Here is a 14,320-nt window from a genome sequence, read left to right as displayed (position 1 = left end):
GAAATGCAAATTATCACTCTCAGGAATAAGAGGGGACAAAATTATAGATTCTATAGATAAAATAGTAATTACTCTGGAGAATAATTTGTCATTTTCTCATAAAGCTACACAAACATTTAATCTACAATCCAATTATTTCTCTCCTAGGCATTTACCCATGAGAAATAAAAAGATATATCCAAAAACAGACTTGGAAAAGTATCTTTACAACAATTTTATTCATAGTAGTCCAGAACAGAAATGAATTAACAAGTTGCATTATATTCATAAAATGGAATATTACTCAGCAATAAAGGTTAACAAACTAAATGATATATGGAATAACACAGATGTATCTCAAAAACATTATGTAAGTGATAAGAAATAACATAGGAGACATTGAGAGAGGGACAGGAGAAGGGAGCTGGGAGAATTTGGAGGGGAGATGAACCATGAGAGACTAAGAACTCTGAAAAATAATCTGAGGGTTTTGGAGAGGCGAGGCAGGGTGAGGTTGGGTGAGCCTGTTGGTGGGTATTATGGACAGTACATACTGCATGGAGCACTGGGTGTGGTGCATAAACAATGAATTCTGGAACACTGAAAAGAAATTTAAAAAATAAAAATTAAAAGAATTACAAATAAAAAAATATTTATGTGAAATAAACCACACAGAAAAGTCTACATACAGTATACTGCCTTATATACAAAGCTCTACACAGGAAAAATTAGGTAGCTATGAGACTAACTACGATCAGTGTTTGTCTATACTGGAGACCAACTACCAAGGCATATGAAACTTTCTGATTCATTTTACAATTTGTGGTGGAAACAAGGTATATATGTATCATACCCTTGAAAATCTGTACATTCCATTCAATGTACATTATATCTTGATTAAAGAATAAATCATATTATCTATTTTTTAAATGTCAATGATTACTAGACATGAATCATATACAGTGAGAATATGAAAAAAGGAATCTGTCTGAATTTTTAATTGCTGTTTGTGGTAAGCAGAAGTCCCCCAAACGATGTTCATGTCCTAATCCCCAGAATCTTTGAATGCTACCTTAAAATGAAAAAAACACTGCAGATAGGATTATTGTCAAAGACCTTGACATGGAAAAGGCACCCAGCATTATACAGGTGGTCCCATGCAAATCATATGCATTCTTAAAAGGTGAGAACCTTTCCCACCTGTGGTCAGAGAGAGATGCAATGATAGAAAGAGAAGAGTTCTATGTAGGGGCTATGTGCAAAGAATAGAGAGAGGCCTCTAGGAGCTAAGGACAGCGCCCAGCTGACAGCTAGCCAGAAAATAAGAGACCTTACTGCTACAACCACATGGAAATGAATTCTGCCAATATCTGTTTAAGCAAAGTAACTGTACATGTCTCATTGGGCTAAAATCAAGGTGTCAACAGGGCTGCAGTGTGACCTGTATACTTTTTCTGACCTTTAGAGCTGAAAATAATAAATGTGTCTTGATTTAAGCCACTAAATCTGTGATAATTTGTTATAGTAATAATAGGAACTGGGGCACCAGGTGGCTTAGTCGGTTAAGTGGCTGCCTTTGGCTCAGGTCATGATCCCAGGGTCCTGGGATCAAGCCCCGTGTTGGGCTCCCTGCCCATTGGAGAGTCTGCTTCTCCCTCTCCCTGTTGCTCTGCCTACTTGTGCTCTCCCTGTCAAATAAATAAATAAAATCTCAAAACAAAACCAAACAGTAATAGGAGTTAACACTCTGGTATATTAAATGGGCTAAATTATACAAAGGTAACAGCATTATTTTTGTCCCAGTACTAACCTTTCTTCAGTCTTTGTCTGATATAGTTCACAGCTTTTCAGCTATAGAAACCATTTCATCTTTTTAGATATTAAAAAGTCCAGCTTAGTCTAATTAAACTCTCTAATGTCACATCTAATATAAAGCTATCCTCCACTGACCTGCTGACCCACAGAATCAGGGACCAGTAGTAGATTCAGTGTATACTGAAGGAGGAGGCTATATAATTTGTAGTTTACTTATTTTCCTTTCATGCCTAGCTTATGGATCCTCCAGCTCTAGAGAGTGGGAGAATAAAAAGGATAAAGGCTGTGAATCAGCAGAGCAATTTGGAGATCTCTTTTGGTTCTTCAAAAGCCCTCTGTCATGGCAAGAATCCAAATGCTTGTCCTTCTTTCATTGGGAGCATTCACAGGTTCCTTAGAGTTATTGTCAGTGACCTCCACTCTGCAAGGTTCACTAATGGAGGCAATGTACTCATTGGCTGACCTTCTAAGCCTCATCAGCTCCTCCCCACATTTCCAGTCTTATTCTACTGGGCAAGGTAGTGAAGGAGGAGGGAGATTGGCCCTGGAAGGTAGACCTCTTTGGTATGATCCTTGCAAAATGATTCAAATTTGGCTTCCATCCAAAGTGTCCACTGCCCCACAAGCATAAAAAAACCCCTTGCCCCACCAACAGTGCCAAGTATCACAGCTGACCCCTTTCTTCAATCTGTCTGCATGGCAGTTTCAACCAGCTCTCCACTTTGCATTCTCCAGGAGACAAAACTTAGGCTTCTTCCATCCATATCCAGCTTCCAAACTCCTGATACCTATGTTAGGCTCTCTAAGGAATTTCTTCATTCCCCACTCTGGTGGTAGTGTAGAGTGATCCTACAAATTTCTGTAATTCAGCATGCATCAAGCTAAGGACTCTAAAGTCATTTCTTCCATTTGTTGATTTGGATTTCCTTTGACTCCTTCCCCAGCTCTTACAGATTCAGCTTAAGCTGAGGGAAGCCCAGGAAGGGAACAGAGCAGAGGAGTCAAAATACTTACAGGCCTTTTATTTATTTTTTAAGGTTGTATTTACTTACTTATTTATTTATTCAGAGCGTGAGCAGGGGAAGGGGCAGAGGCAGAGGAATAGCAGATTCTGTGCTGAGTGCAGAACCCCACTTGGGGTTCAATCTCACAACCCTGAGATTATGACCTGAGCCAAAATCAAGAGTCAGACACTTAACCAACTGGCCACCAGGTGCTTCACTTACAGTCCTTTCAAAGAATTTTCCATTAATCACATCTCTGTTATCTAGTTCTTTGTTATATAAACTAATTGTGGGCCTATTTGACTATATTTTAATAAATTCATTTAAGTCTTTCTAGCATATGTAATTAATAACCATTGTCCTCAGCTTGGGACCTTGGACAAAATTGGAGTCAACACAATTATTGCATTCTATACTTTATTTGTTGTATGATTTCAGGATGGAGAGTATGTATTTTAATGAATGCCAAACTGGGGGCACCACGGTGGCTCAGTGCGCTAAGCCTCTGCCTTCGGCTCAGGTCATGATCTCAGGGTCCTGGGATCGAGCCCCCCATCAGGCTCACTGCTCAGCAGGGAGCCTGCTTCCCCCTCTCTCTCTGCCTGCCTCTCTGCCTACTTTTGATCTCTCTCTCTCTCTCTGTCATATAAATGAATAAAATCTTAAAAAAAAAAAAAAAGCCCAAACTGGTAGCAAATTGAAGTGGCAATGCAGCTTTCCTTATCTATGATCAGTATTTAATGTAGTCACTGTCCTTATCCTGAAGCCCATCAGAAACATACTTCTAGTTTTTAATGCTTACTATATATACAGATATATATGTATGCTATATAATATATATGTGGGTACATACTATTATTTTGCCTATGACTATCTCTCTAACATCATCTCCTGCAAGGACCTCTGCAGATAACTCAGATCCAGAAACATGGGTTTTCTCACAGTTCCATAAACAAGTTAAAACTTATTTACTCTACCTGACAAGAGAGATTCTATACTTGCTTTCTTTGTATAGAATATTCTTTCCCCACATCTCTACATGATTCTTCCCATTTTATTCAGCTCAGATCTCACTGTCTTGGTATTTTCAGTATTTATAGCACATAATAGGTGCTTAGAACATAATAGGTGCTTAGAACATATTTATTTGATAAATTAGTAATTAAAATCAGCAACTTTCAGTTTGATGAAGCTGACTTATCACAAAGTATCATCATGGAGTTGCATTATATTTCAGTTTTGCTAATATATATTTTTAACAATTTGAGTCAGCAAAATCTACTACTAGATCCATGGTAAGCAAAAAACAGAATATCAAAGCCAAAAAGAAGACATTATAAACAACCAGAGAGAAAAAGACACAATAGCTATAAAGAACTGCAACTGACTGGCAACTGATACTTTCCATATCAAAACTGGAAACAGGAAAAGCATGGAGGATCTTCAAAGTACTGAGAGAAATGGTTAACCCTGAAATAACTTTCAAGAACGAGGGCAGACAGATATTACAGATAAACAAAAAGTGAGAAATCATCACTAAAGAAAATACTAAAAAAATGTATTAGAATAAAGGAAACAACTCCAGAATAGAGGTTTCAGATACCAAGAAAAATGGCGAAAAGGAAAATGGTAACTATGTGGTCAAGTATAAAGAAACACTAATGGTTTCAAACAGTATAATGTCTCATTATTGATATTATTTTTTTAAAAAAAAAGCTAAAATACTGAACTATAATAGCATATATAGTTAGGACAGGATAATTGCCTTTAAAGCATTCTAAAGTACTTGTACTGTTACTAAGGGGCATGGAGAGAATAATTAAGTTCAGGCTTTATTAAACAGGTTAAAATTTAAAAGAAAATAATGTGCATATTAAAAAAAAACAACTAGAGGTTATACAGAATGAGAAAAAAAAATTAACTGAAAACAAAGCAAGGGGTGAAAGGCCAGGGGATACACAACACACAAATAATAGAGCAAAGAGAAAAATGAAATACAATGAAAAAATGCATTTGCTTATACTACTACTGATATTAAGTAAAGACTAATTGAGTTTCTTAGTTAAAATATACAATCAGATTATGAAACAAAATCCAGTGATGAGCTATTTACAGGAAACAGACCAAGTACATATAAAAAAGAGAAAATTTATAAGGGATAAATGATGAACAAAGCAAATGCTAGGGGGAAAAAGGAAGTAATGTTATATTAATATTGTACAAGTATAACTGAGAACAAAACACCTTACTTGAGATAATTGTTAAATTATTAATAAAAGGTCTAAGAAGGATATAACAGTATTAACCTGTCTGTATCTATACCCAAACAACTATAAGGTAACACTTCATACCCACAAGATTGGCAAACATTTAAAAATCTAAAAATGTCAAACACAGACAAGAGTGAGAGCAGTGGTAGGGTCTGAAATTAGCAAAATGACTTTGGTATTTGTTTTCTATGTGTTATCTTTTTTTTTGTTTTTTGTTTCCTCTATTACTGCTTCTTTTAAGTTAAATACTCTATAGTGTACAATTTTGTTATTCTTACCCATTTTCTTTTATAATCTTTAATATATTTTTTGAGTTGTTTTCTCACTGGTTGCCTAGCGGCCTATAATTAACATTTAACAATCTAGTTTGGACATGAGCCAAATTTCACCAGTATCAAAAAACATTGTTTTGGGGAGCCCGGATAGTTCAGCTGATTAAGCATCCAACTCTTGATTTTGGCTCAGGTCATGATCTCAGGGTCCTGAGATCAAGCCCCACATCAGGCTCTGCACTCATCAGGGAGTCTGCTTCTCTCCCTCTCCCCCTGCCCCAGCTCTCATTCTCTCTCTCTCTCTCTCAAATAAATAAAAATTTTTTTAAAGGAAGTTTGTTTTGTTGCTACATAACTCCATTTCTCATGCTCTCCTTTGGGCTGGTATTATCATACAAATTACATCTTTATACACTGTGTGCGCACCAACACAGATTCATGGTTATTGTTTCATGCAGTTGCCTTTCAAATCTGAGAGGATAAAGAGAGTTAAAAACAAAAAATACAAATACACTAGCATTTATACTTATTTACACATTTAATCTTACTGGTGTTTGTTATTCAACCATACGAATTCATATCTTTCTTTGCATGTCTCACAATTTTATGTTAAAAACTAGGCATTTTTCAACAATATAATATGGCAATTCTGGAAATCAGATTTTAATCCTTCCCGAGGGCTTGTCACTGTGTTTTTTTTGGGGGGGGGATTTTCTTTTCTTTTTTTAAAAGATTTTATTTATTTATTAGAGAGAGAGAGAGAGGACAAGCCGGGAGGGGGGGGGGGAGCAGCAGAAAGAGGGAGAGGCAGGCTCCCACTGAGCACAGAGCCCAAAATGGGGCTCAATCCCAGGACTGTGGGATCATGACCTGAGCTGAAAGCAGACACTTAACCGACTGAGCCACCCAGGTGCCCCAGACTTATTTTCTTTATTGAATTAGAATTATACTATGTATAAAATAACAACGTGTACACAGATTATATGTCACTGTTGTTTTGTTTATTGCCTTTCCTGAACTAATTCTATAAAATCTGTATTCTATCTTTAGTGTGGCACAGAAGTCTCTGCTTGGCTAATTTAGTGGTCTGTAAATGACTGGACAGAAAGTTCCTGAAATGCTTGGCACCAATAGTGTCAAGACTTTTTCAAGGGTGTATGCGTGTACATGTGCGTGGATGTGTGTAAAACACATTTTCAATATTTAGCCAGGCAGTTGGCAATTCTACCTTGGCCTTCACTTCCTCTTTGAACAGAGTCTGAAAATCAGACTGAGGTGAGAGCTGGCCTCTGGTCTTTCCTGAATGTAAACACAGCTCTATCACTCATGTGGCCATCTGGATTCCTAGCTATCTGATGGGGCTCTTTGTAGCCCTTAGCACATCTCATTTCCCAGTTTTTCCTTAGAAGCTTTTGGTTCTCCACTGTTATCTGCCATTTCAGGTAGTCATAAAGTTAACCAACTGCCTTTAATTTTTCAAGACTTGCTTCTTGGGAAAAGCCTTTTCATGTCAGGTGAACTCCAAGTCATGTCAAATAAAGACAGCCTTCCAAGCAGGGTCTGGTACAGAAGCTTCAGACAGGCCAGTAATGAAAATTCTCAGAGAATGAGGCTTTGAAGAAGCTCCAGGCCCATTCTGGCCCTTCTGGAGACTGCCAAGTTACTGGTTTTCACTGAAAAACGCAGGCTGTTATTTGTTAAGGCTACTGTGGAGCTGGAAAGGGTAAGATGAGAATAGGGTGAATTAAACCACCATAAAGCTCACTGTTCTTACCAAGGTTCAGCTGGTTTTGTTTTGAACACATGCTTCCTGAGTTGCTGGACACTTTTGGTTGATTTCCAGAGTTCTTAAAAAATTTATCTTGACAAATTCTGCCAGTTTTGTCAACAATTTTATGGAGAAAAGATTTTCAGAGTTTTAAACTGCCATTTTTTGCTGATGTCATTGTGGCAAATAACTCTGGAATTTGACTTTACATTACTTACTGAAATTTAATGTGTTTCTAGTGTAGGAGCTTGCCATTTTACTCTTAGTAATGCCACTGTGAAATAGCAGGCCTGTTAAATAAAGACTATCCGTAGCATATTATTCAAAAGAACAAAAACCCAGAAATTAAAACGTCCAATAAAATAAACAAACTATGATATACAAGGGAATACTTCTCCACAATGAAAATGAATGACTCACAACAATATAAATTCATATGAATAAATCCTCATAACATGATTTTAAGTGGAGGGAAAGATATCTGAGGAATAATATATTTTATAATAAGATTCCATTTTTTACAAAGGTCACAACATATGGTAAAAACTATCAAGGAAAGGAAAAGAAATAATTTTAAAAATACAAGAGATTAATGATTATTTCAGAGTCAGATAGAAAGAGGTAAGTATTAAGAGAAGTTTAATAGGGTTAGCCAAGTATTATTTCTTAAGTTGGATGAAAGGCTCATAGGTGTATAGCTTATCATTATAGTCTGTAAGTTATTAGTATAACTTGTCTTTTTGTATATATCAAATATTTTATAGTAATAAGAAGAGAATCTAGACCATTTGAAAGAGATGGCTTCAACCTTTTATTTTCCCCCCTTATATATTTGTGCTACTTCTATAGGAAATTCCTTATAGAGTAGCTGAAAAAGAACAGAGGGTTATGAGATTTACAGGCTTTGCCATTTATTAAACTGTATACAGGATCTTAAAAAGTTACCTGATGTCTCTGAGCTGGTATCCTTTGGTGGTACTTTCTTTGAAGGCCATTGTGAGAATTAAGACAAATTACAGGTAAACTGCCCAGCCAGAAGTAGGTACTCAATGAATAACAGGACTTATTAGCAACAAGACATTACAATATCCATTTAAACATTAAAGCAATCCAACCATCATTCAGATAATCAGGTGGGGGGTTTTTTGGGCAAAAATTTCCACAAAATAAAGCAATTTTTATTTTTATGATGATATTATAGCATTGCTAAAAATGAACCCTTATAGTAAAACTTGGGAACTTTTGGGAACTTCCCAAAGTTGGGAAGTGTTAAATTATCTTTTTCAGCCTTACTGGGGTATAAATGACAACACTTGTATATACTTAAGGTATAAAACACGACATTTTACACCATTTTTTTTAAAGCAAGTATTGAACTATTTGTAACTTGAAAAAATACTCATCTCTTAGAGCTATATCTATTTCTAGACATAATTTCTTAAATGTCCCATAGAAAATAAAACCATTTTGAGGTAAGTATTCTTACAATTACAGTTTCCAATACACCTAACATTTCAGCATTTTCAGAATATTTGTGTTCCTTAGTACTAGATTCTGAGAAATGGCCAATTTTCGCATCTATTGATTCCAGAAATTTCCACTTGTGTGTGTTATACATGAAGATATACATGTATATATTGTTAAAAGCCTAGAAAACTTGAAAGTCCCCATAATTTCCACTGAACTCCACTAGGCATGTCATTTCTTTGTAAATACACCAATTTACTGCCATAGTTTGCTGCACATGGTCTATTTAAGCATTAAAATGAAACCCACTTCCTCTGCCTGATTTATTCTAATTCCTTCAGGCCATCAGTACCTTCAGGAGAAAAACAGACAGAACCTGTCAACAGTTAGGGGTACTGTGATCAAGTTCAGTATGAAGCAAAAATTCCAGGTAATCAAATTTGTTCTCAGCATTTCCCTTTCTCATACACACTTATCTCCTAGGTCCCCTCTCTCTATGAGTTCAGTGACTTAAAACCTCCAGCTATGTCTCACTTCGCAGGTCAGCACTCCACTCAGGACCACCCTATTTGAAATAAAGCTCTTAATTATTCTCTGTTTTCCAGGCAAAATTACTGCACAGTGTCACAAAACACAGAATTCTAATATGCCAATGTTGTCTCATGAAGTTACATTGATTTACTAGGACAATGGGGGTATAACATGTAAGAAATAAATGTAGATGCTGAAAACCAAAAATGAAACACTGAAGTTGTTTTCTTTTTACATCTCTTATCAGAGGCTAACTTACCAGTGTCCTCAAATAAGCTTCCCTGTTTTATTTGTAGATCTGAATGAAGTGATGACTTCATTCAGGCCATTAGTGTTAATGGTCCTGGCGAGCAAGTGTACCAGCCCTGTCATACTGGAATCTGGGACAGGTAAACACTGAGCGACATTTCTGGTTAGCCAGAAGTCCTTAAACATGGTTCTCTATATTATTCACTGTGGCTGCAAATCATTTGTCACTGTACCTTTCCCATATGGCATTCCCATAGGCCTCCCGAACTATTTGCAACCAAGTGGCTCAGAAAGACAAACCAGCTGCTGTATCTCAAATATTCACAAAAATAAGTTGAAATTAACTTTAAAATATCTACTATTTGGTATGCCATAGTAAGTACATTGAGAATCAGATGTAATTTTATTTGCAAATAGCTCAGAATATCAGCACCATGTACAACCTTCAACATTATAAATTACCCCCTGATGATTTTGCAGAATAGAAACTGAAGCCCAGAGAAGTTAAGTGATTTGCCATCAATGACATACTTAAGTAGCAGAGTTTGGACCAAGATTTCTTGATTTTTAGGCTGGCTTTTTCTCTATTCTTCTCTTTTGAACTATACCGCTGATTGGTCAACCAAGGGGGAAAGAGTTTGCATGAATTCTTGTTCTCAACATAAATAACCAATGTTAATACAGCTGGTGGTCACCATGTTCATGCTGTATGTTGTTGACAATTTGTTTGGCTATTTTAAATAGCTACCTCCTAAAAAAAAGAATTAGGCTTCTGTTCAAAACTCTTCATATATACATTTGGCAATTCTGCATTCTGTGAAGCTAGTAACAAAGATGATTTTGAGTGTAATATGTGGGTATTCTACTTGAGAATGTTTCTGAATTATTGACTAAACTTCCACAAAATCACAACAGTTAGAAATTGTGCATGCTAACATAATCGTTTTGTTATTAAGTAGCTCTGTGCCAGTCTTACCTTTTAAAAATTATAATACTGTGGCTTAGCTGCTATATATATTTTTTAATTCTTTTGAAAACAAGACCTTCAAACATCATTTTTTTTAAATGCCAATTTATTGTGTTACAAGTGATATTTTCAAATGGAGGAATTATTGCCAAAATGCTACCAGGAGACAGCCAAAACCTCTCCATAAGGCTGATTCCTTTCCTCTTTCCAGTAGTTCATTACCAAAGGTAAAGACTGAGTAGTATGCACCATATTAATGACCCCATAAATCCCCTGAAATGAGCAGTTAATGTCCTGATGTTGAACAAGTCAACTACACAGAAGGCATGCATATATATTTTTAAAGTACAGCTCACGTTTTCAAAATTATATTTCTATTGGTTCTGACTTCTTAAAGAGTTAAACTAAAGGCTTCTGGGAAGACAGTATATTGCAAAGTGTACCTTCTTTCTGCGATTTTTTTTTTTAAACCACAAGTGGAACAGTCAGATGTAACTGAATCAAAATTCAAAATCAAAATCTTAATTAGATTTTACTTTAGATTAACAAAACTTGTGGTGCCTATGCTGTTCACATTAATTTCCCATCCTTAAAATTGCTAAAAATACTAAATCAAACACCACCCAGATTTCCTTATGAAGTGTGTGAACTAGTGCATTAAAAAGTCATGTTAGCACCAACAAAGTTTATAGGGGCAACTGCATTCAAGACGCACATGGCATACCTTTAAATAGCACTGTTAAAATACCAAATAAAATGTCAACGTCTGTCAGGTCTCTGGCTTTTATAAATTGTTTAGACTGGGAAACGCTGGGGTTTAGACATTGTTCTTTTCATATGATGTAGAAAAGAAGAGACCATAAAAAGAAAAGAACAATAAAGCGTAGATCATTTTTGAAGTTCTTTCATGGAAAAACATACCCTGGATCATTACCCTTCTAATCAACAATTTCCTTCTTCCTCCCAATCCTTCCCGTCTGGTATTTACCTTTCTCCCCCACCCCTCCCCTCCCCTCTCTCTGGGTGGTATTCTGAGCTTATACATAGTATTCAGTAATCATATTTTTTAAATTGCTTCAAAAGAGAATCCCAGGAGGACATGACAGACATGTATATACTGGGTATTTTTAACCTGGACCATAGTTTTACGCACCATTTCTGTACTCTTAAAAACACACCAGAGTGCCCTGACCACAGTTTCCACAAGAAGAGGAAGGCCTTATGAGCAAAATCCCCTACTATCTACCTACAGATGAGTTATTATCACACCTTAGCGGCCATCTTCCTGCCCTCTTCCCTCCGCCCCTTTCCTTTTATTAGCACACCACACTAACCACAATTCCCAAACAACAACATCACTGTTTCAGCTTCTTCTCTGGATTTCCCACACTTAATGCAACCCAGACCTCACCTTCAGCTCTCCTGAGGCCACTTTGGAAGCCAGCTCGATGACACAGCCAACAGCCATGCGTGCAGCACCGGACGAGTGCAGCTCATTCCAAATGGTGTCACTGTCCACCTGAGCAAACAGTCAGCACAGCCCCAAGAAAGAGAGAGGGAAAACAAGAAGGAGAACGAATAGATGAAACAGGAAAGGGGTGGGGGGGAGAAGGGAAGAGAGAAAGAAAGCAAATTTGTGAGGAAGGGCTGGCAGGGTAACAGCCTAGGTACAATAACATTAGTCTTCCATCCCGGCCAGCTGAAAAGACCTTCTGGACACGGCTTTGCTTATACTTTTTCTCTATACTGACTTCTCCAATGGAAATACATTCCTGCCATGCCTCACTGCCATTCCCTGTTTAGACTTCTCATTACAAACAATATTACATAGGCTGGATCTGGCGTAGTTACAGGCCTGCTAGAAACCAGGCCCCAGTAGTAGATAGAGCAAAAGCTAAGAGCACTTAGCTATACATAAAAATCGGATTTGCAAGTGCTAGAGGGGAAAAATTCAAATATCCTTCTGGCTGCAGGTTTACAGGGAGCCAAAGACAATTATTGGGCAAGTAGAAGTAGCAGTCAGGGAGTAGGAAGTAGCAACCACAGTTCAGGTTCTCCAACTGAATGGAAGGAGTGTGTGGTCCTCACACTTAAAAACATTCACCAAATTCAGCTGCAAGGATCAATGTGATTTTCAAAGTAGAAGCTTAAAATTTCTAACATTTAGTACAGTTTAGCAGCTGGTCTTAATGTAGACTGGTATTATTAAAATTGGGTAGGCCATTAAAATACATGGTTGCTTATATAAGAGAACATTCTTACTAAAACAGAGCACAAACCAATATTTTTGATTTACCTTTATAAAATGTTATTTACTCTTTTTCATGCATGCAGTAAGATAACATATAATAAGGACAGGAAAAGTATAATAACAGTGGTCTATGATAATCATACGTTACATATTTTTATGTATAAAATATTTCTTAATATAAAAAAACAGAATCAAATGTATGAAGTCTTTAAACTTATGACACAAATTACATGTAGCTGTAGGAAATGTAATAAAAAATTTGTGGCTATGCAAATAGCAAGACTTATTCAAATGGGTAAAAGAAGGGAAATCCCACACAAAATAAAAATTTTTTTTAAAGAATTAAGTTTAAGAAGCCTAATGACATGGAACAAATACAATAAATAACAATTATACATATTTACAATGCACTAAACAATTTCCTAAGCATTTTAACATGACTTTTCTCATGAGATCTTACCAACTTAAATTCTGTCAAGAGCAATGAAGAAATAATAAATGAGAATAGAAAATAAATACATAAATAAATAAAAAATTAAGATCTCTTCAACAACAATAAAGTGGTGAAGAGAGAAGTTTCTGAATCAAATTGTCAGGGTGAAGTTACAGCTTCACTGCTAAAACCTGAATCATGGTGGGCAATTAATTAATGAATGTCTCTCTGCCTTGGTTCCCTTTCTAATGACACAGCAACTTTTTAAAGTCCCATCTGCATATGATTTTGGTGAGGATTAAATGAAAAAGTGATAAGCAAATCTTAGCTACTATGATTTCGGTTACTGGTATACCCATTTTATAATGCCTTATACAAAGTCGAGGCCTTTTAAGTGTTTACTGAATGAGCACACTATGGCTTAGAGAGGCTATTCACCTGGCCTAAGGACCTTCATACAGAACCCTGACACTAACATCACATGTCTTTCTACCACAACCCTGAAATAACCCTCAGCTTCTAAGAATATTAAGCCCCTGTCATAGTCAACATCATCAGGTCAATACTACCAGCTAAAAAGTAAAGGAATCATCAAATGGAAAATGGAATCTAATCATCTGCCCTCCAAATTAAGTTTTACTTTTACTGAACAATGTAAGCACTTATTTGACCTTAATACAGACATATCCTTGAGGCATATGGTTGCTCAGGATGAAAAATGAACACCAACATTTACATTGTGTTGCAGTTTTTAGCCAATTTTCAACTATTACAGTGTTATAGGTGCCACAGAAAGTCTTCATTGATCAGATCTAAAATTATTGGGAAGGTAAGGAAACATAAATCAATAAATCCCAAAGACCTAATGGGTGAGTCAAAACCATATATAATTCCAAACCCCTTTTTACTTGACTTTGGAGTACACTCAAAGTTTTTTTTAAAAAAAGAAAGAAAGAAAGAAAGAAAGAAAAACCAATCAATCAATAGAAAATTTCCTTCTAAAAAGCTATAAACCTACACTTGATTAGAAAACTATTCCAACACATAGGAACAATGGCTCTTTAATCATAATACTGAGGGGCATTAGATAGCCACAAATAATTCCAAAATTCACCTTTTTATCTTTCTAGTTTCCTGGAAGTATTCTTATAGATGTAATATTCTCTGTCTATGTCATCAATTTTGGTGTATAAACCTCTACTAATCAAGATACTTATTTTAATTCAGATAACATTTGTTAGGTACCTACTATGTAAGAGATGCTAAGAGTTACAGTATATGGGAGTTATTTTTATCATAAAAATATGATTATTG

At 36.1% G+C, this 14,320-nt stretch overlaps 1 protein-coding gene across 13 annotated transcripts in view; it reads right to left on the bottom strand.

The window, feature by feature from the left end:
• The window catches only part of HDAC9 (histone deacetylase 9), a 924,856-nt gene that overhangs the window by 225,014 nt on the left and 685,522 nt on the right, over nt 1–14,320 (bottom strand). For all 13 annotated transcript variants that reach the window (XM_045062751.1, XM_045062752.1, XM_045062760.1 and 10 more), the window contains one exon: nt 11,734–11,841. In XM_045062751.1, the coding sequence (XP_044918686.1) occupies nt 11,734–11,841 (108 nt within the window). The remainder of the gene's footprint in view (nt 1–11,733; nt 11,842–14,320) is intronic.

This window comes from Mustela putorius, unplaced genomic scaffold (assembly GCF_011764305.1).
Source record: "Mustela putorius furo isolate JIRA1106 unplaced genomic scaffold, ASM1176430v1.1 tig00003845_pilon_pilon_pilon, whole genome shotgun sequence".
NCBI lineage: Eukaryota > Metazoa > Chordata > Mammalia > Carnivora > Mustelidae > Mustela > Mustela putorius.
The sequence above is the reverse complement of the archived record's forward strand: the minus strand, read 5'-3'. Positions and strand labels throughout refer to the sequence as shown.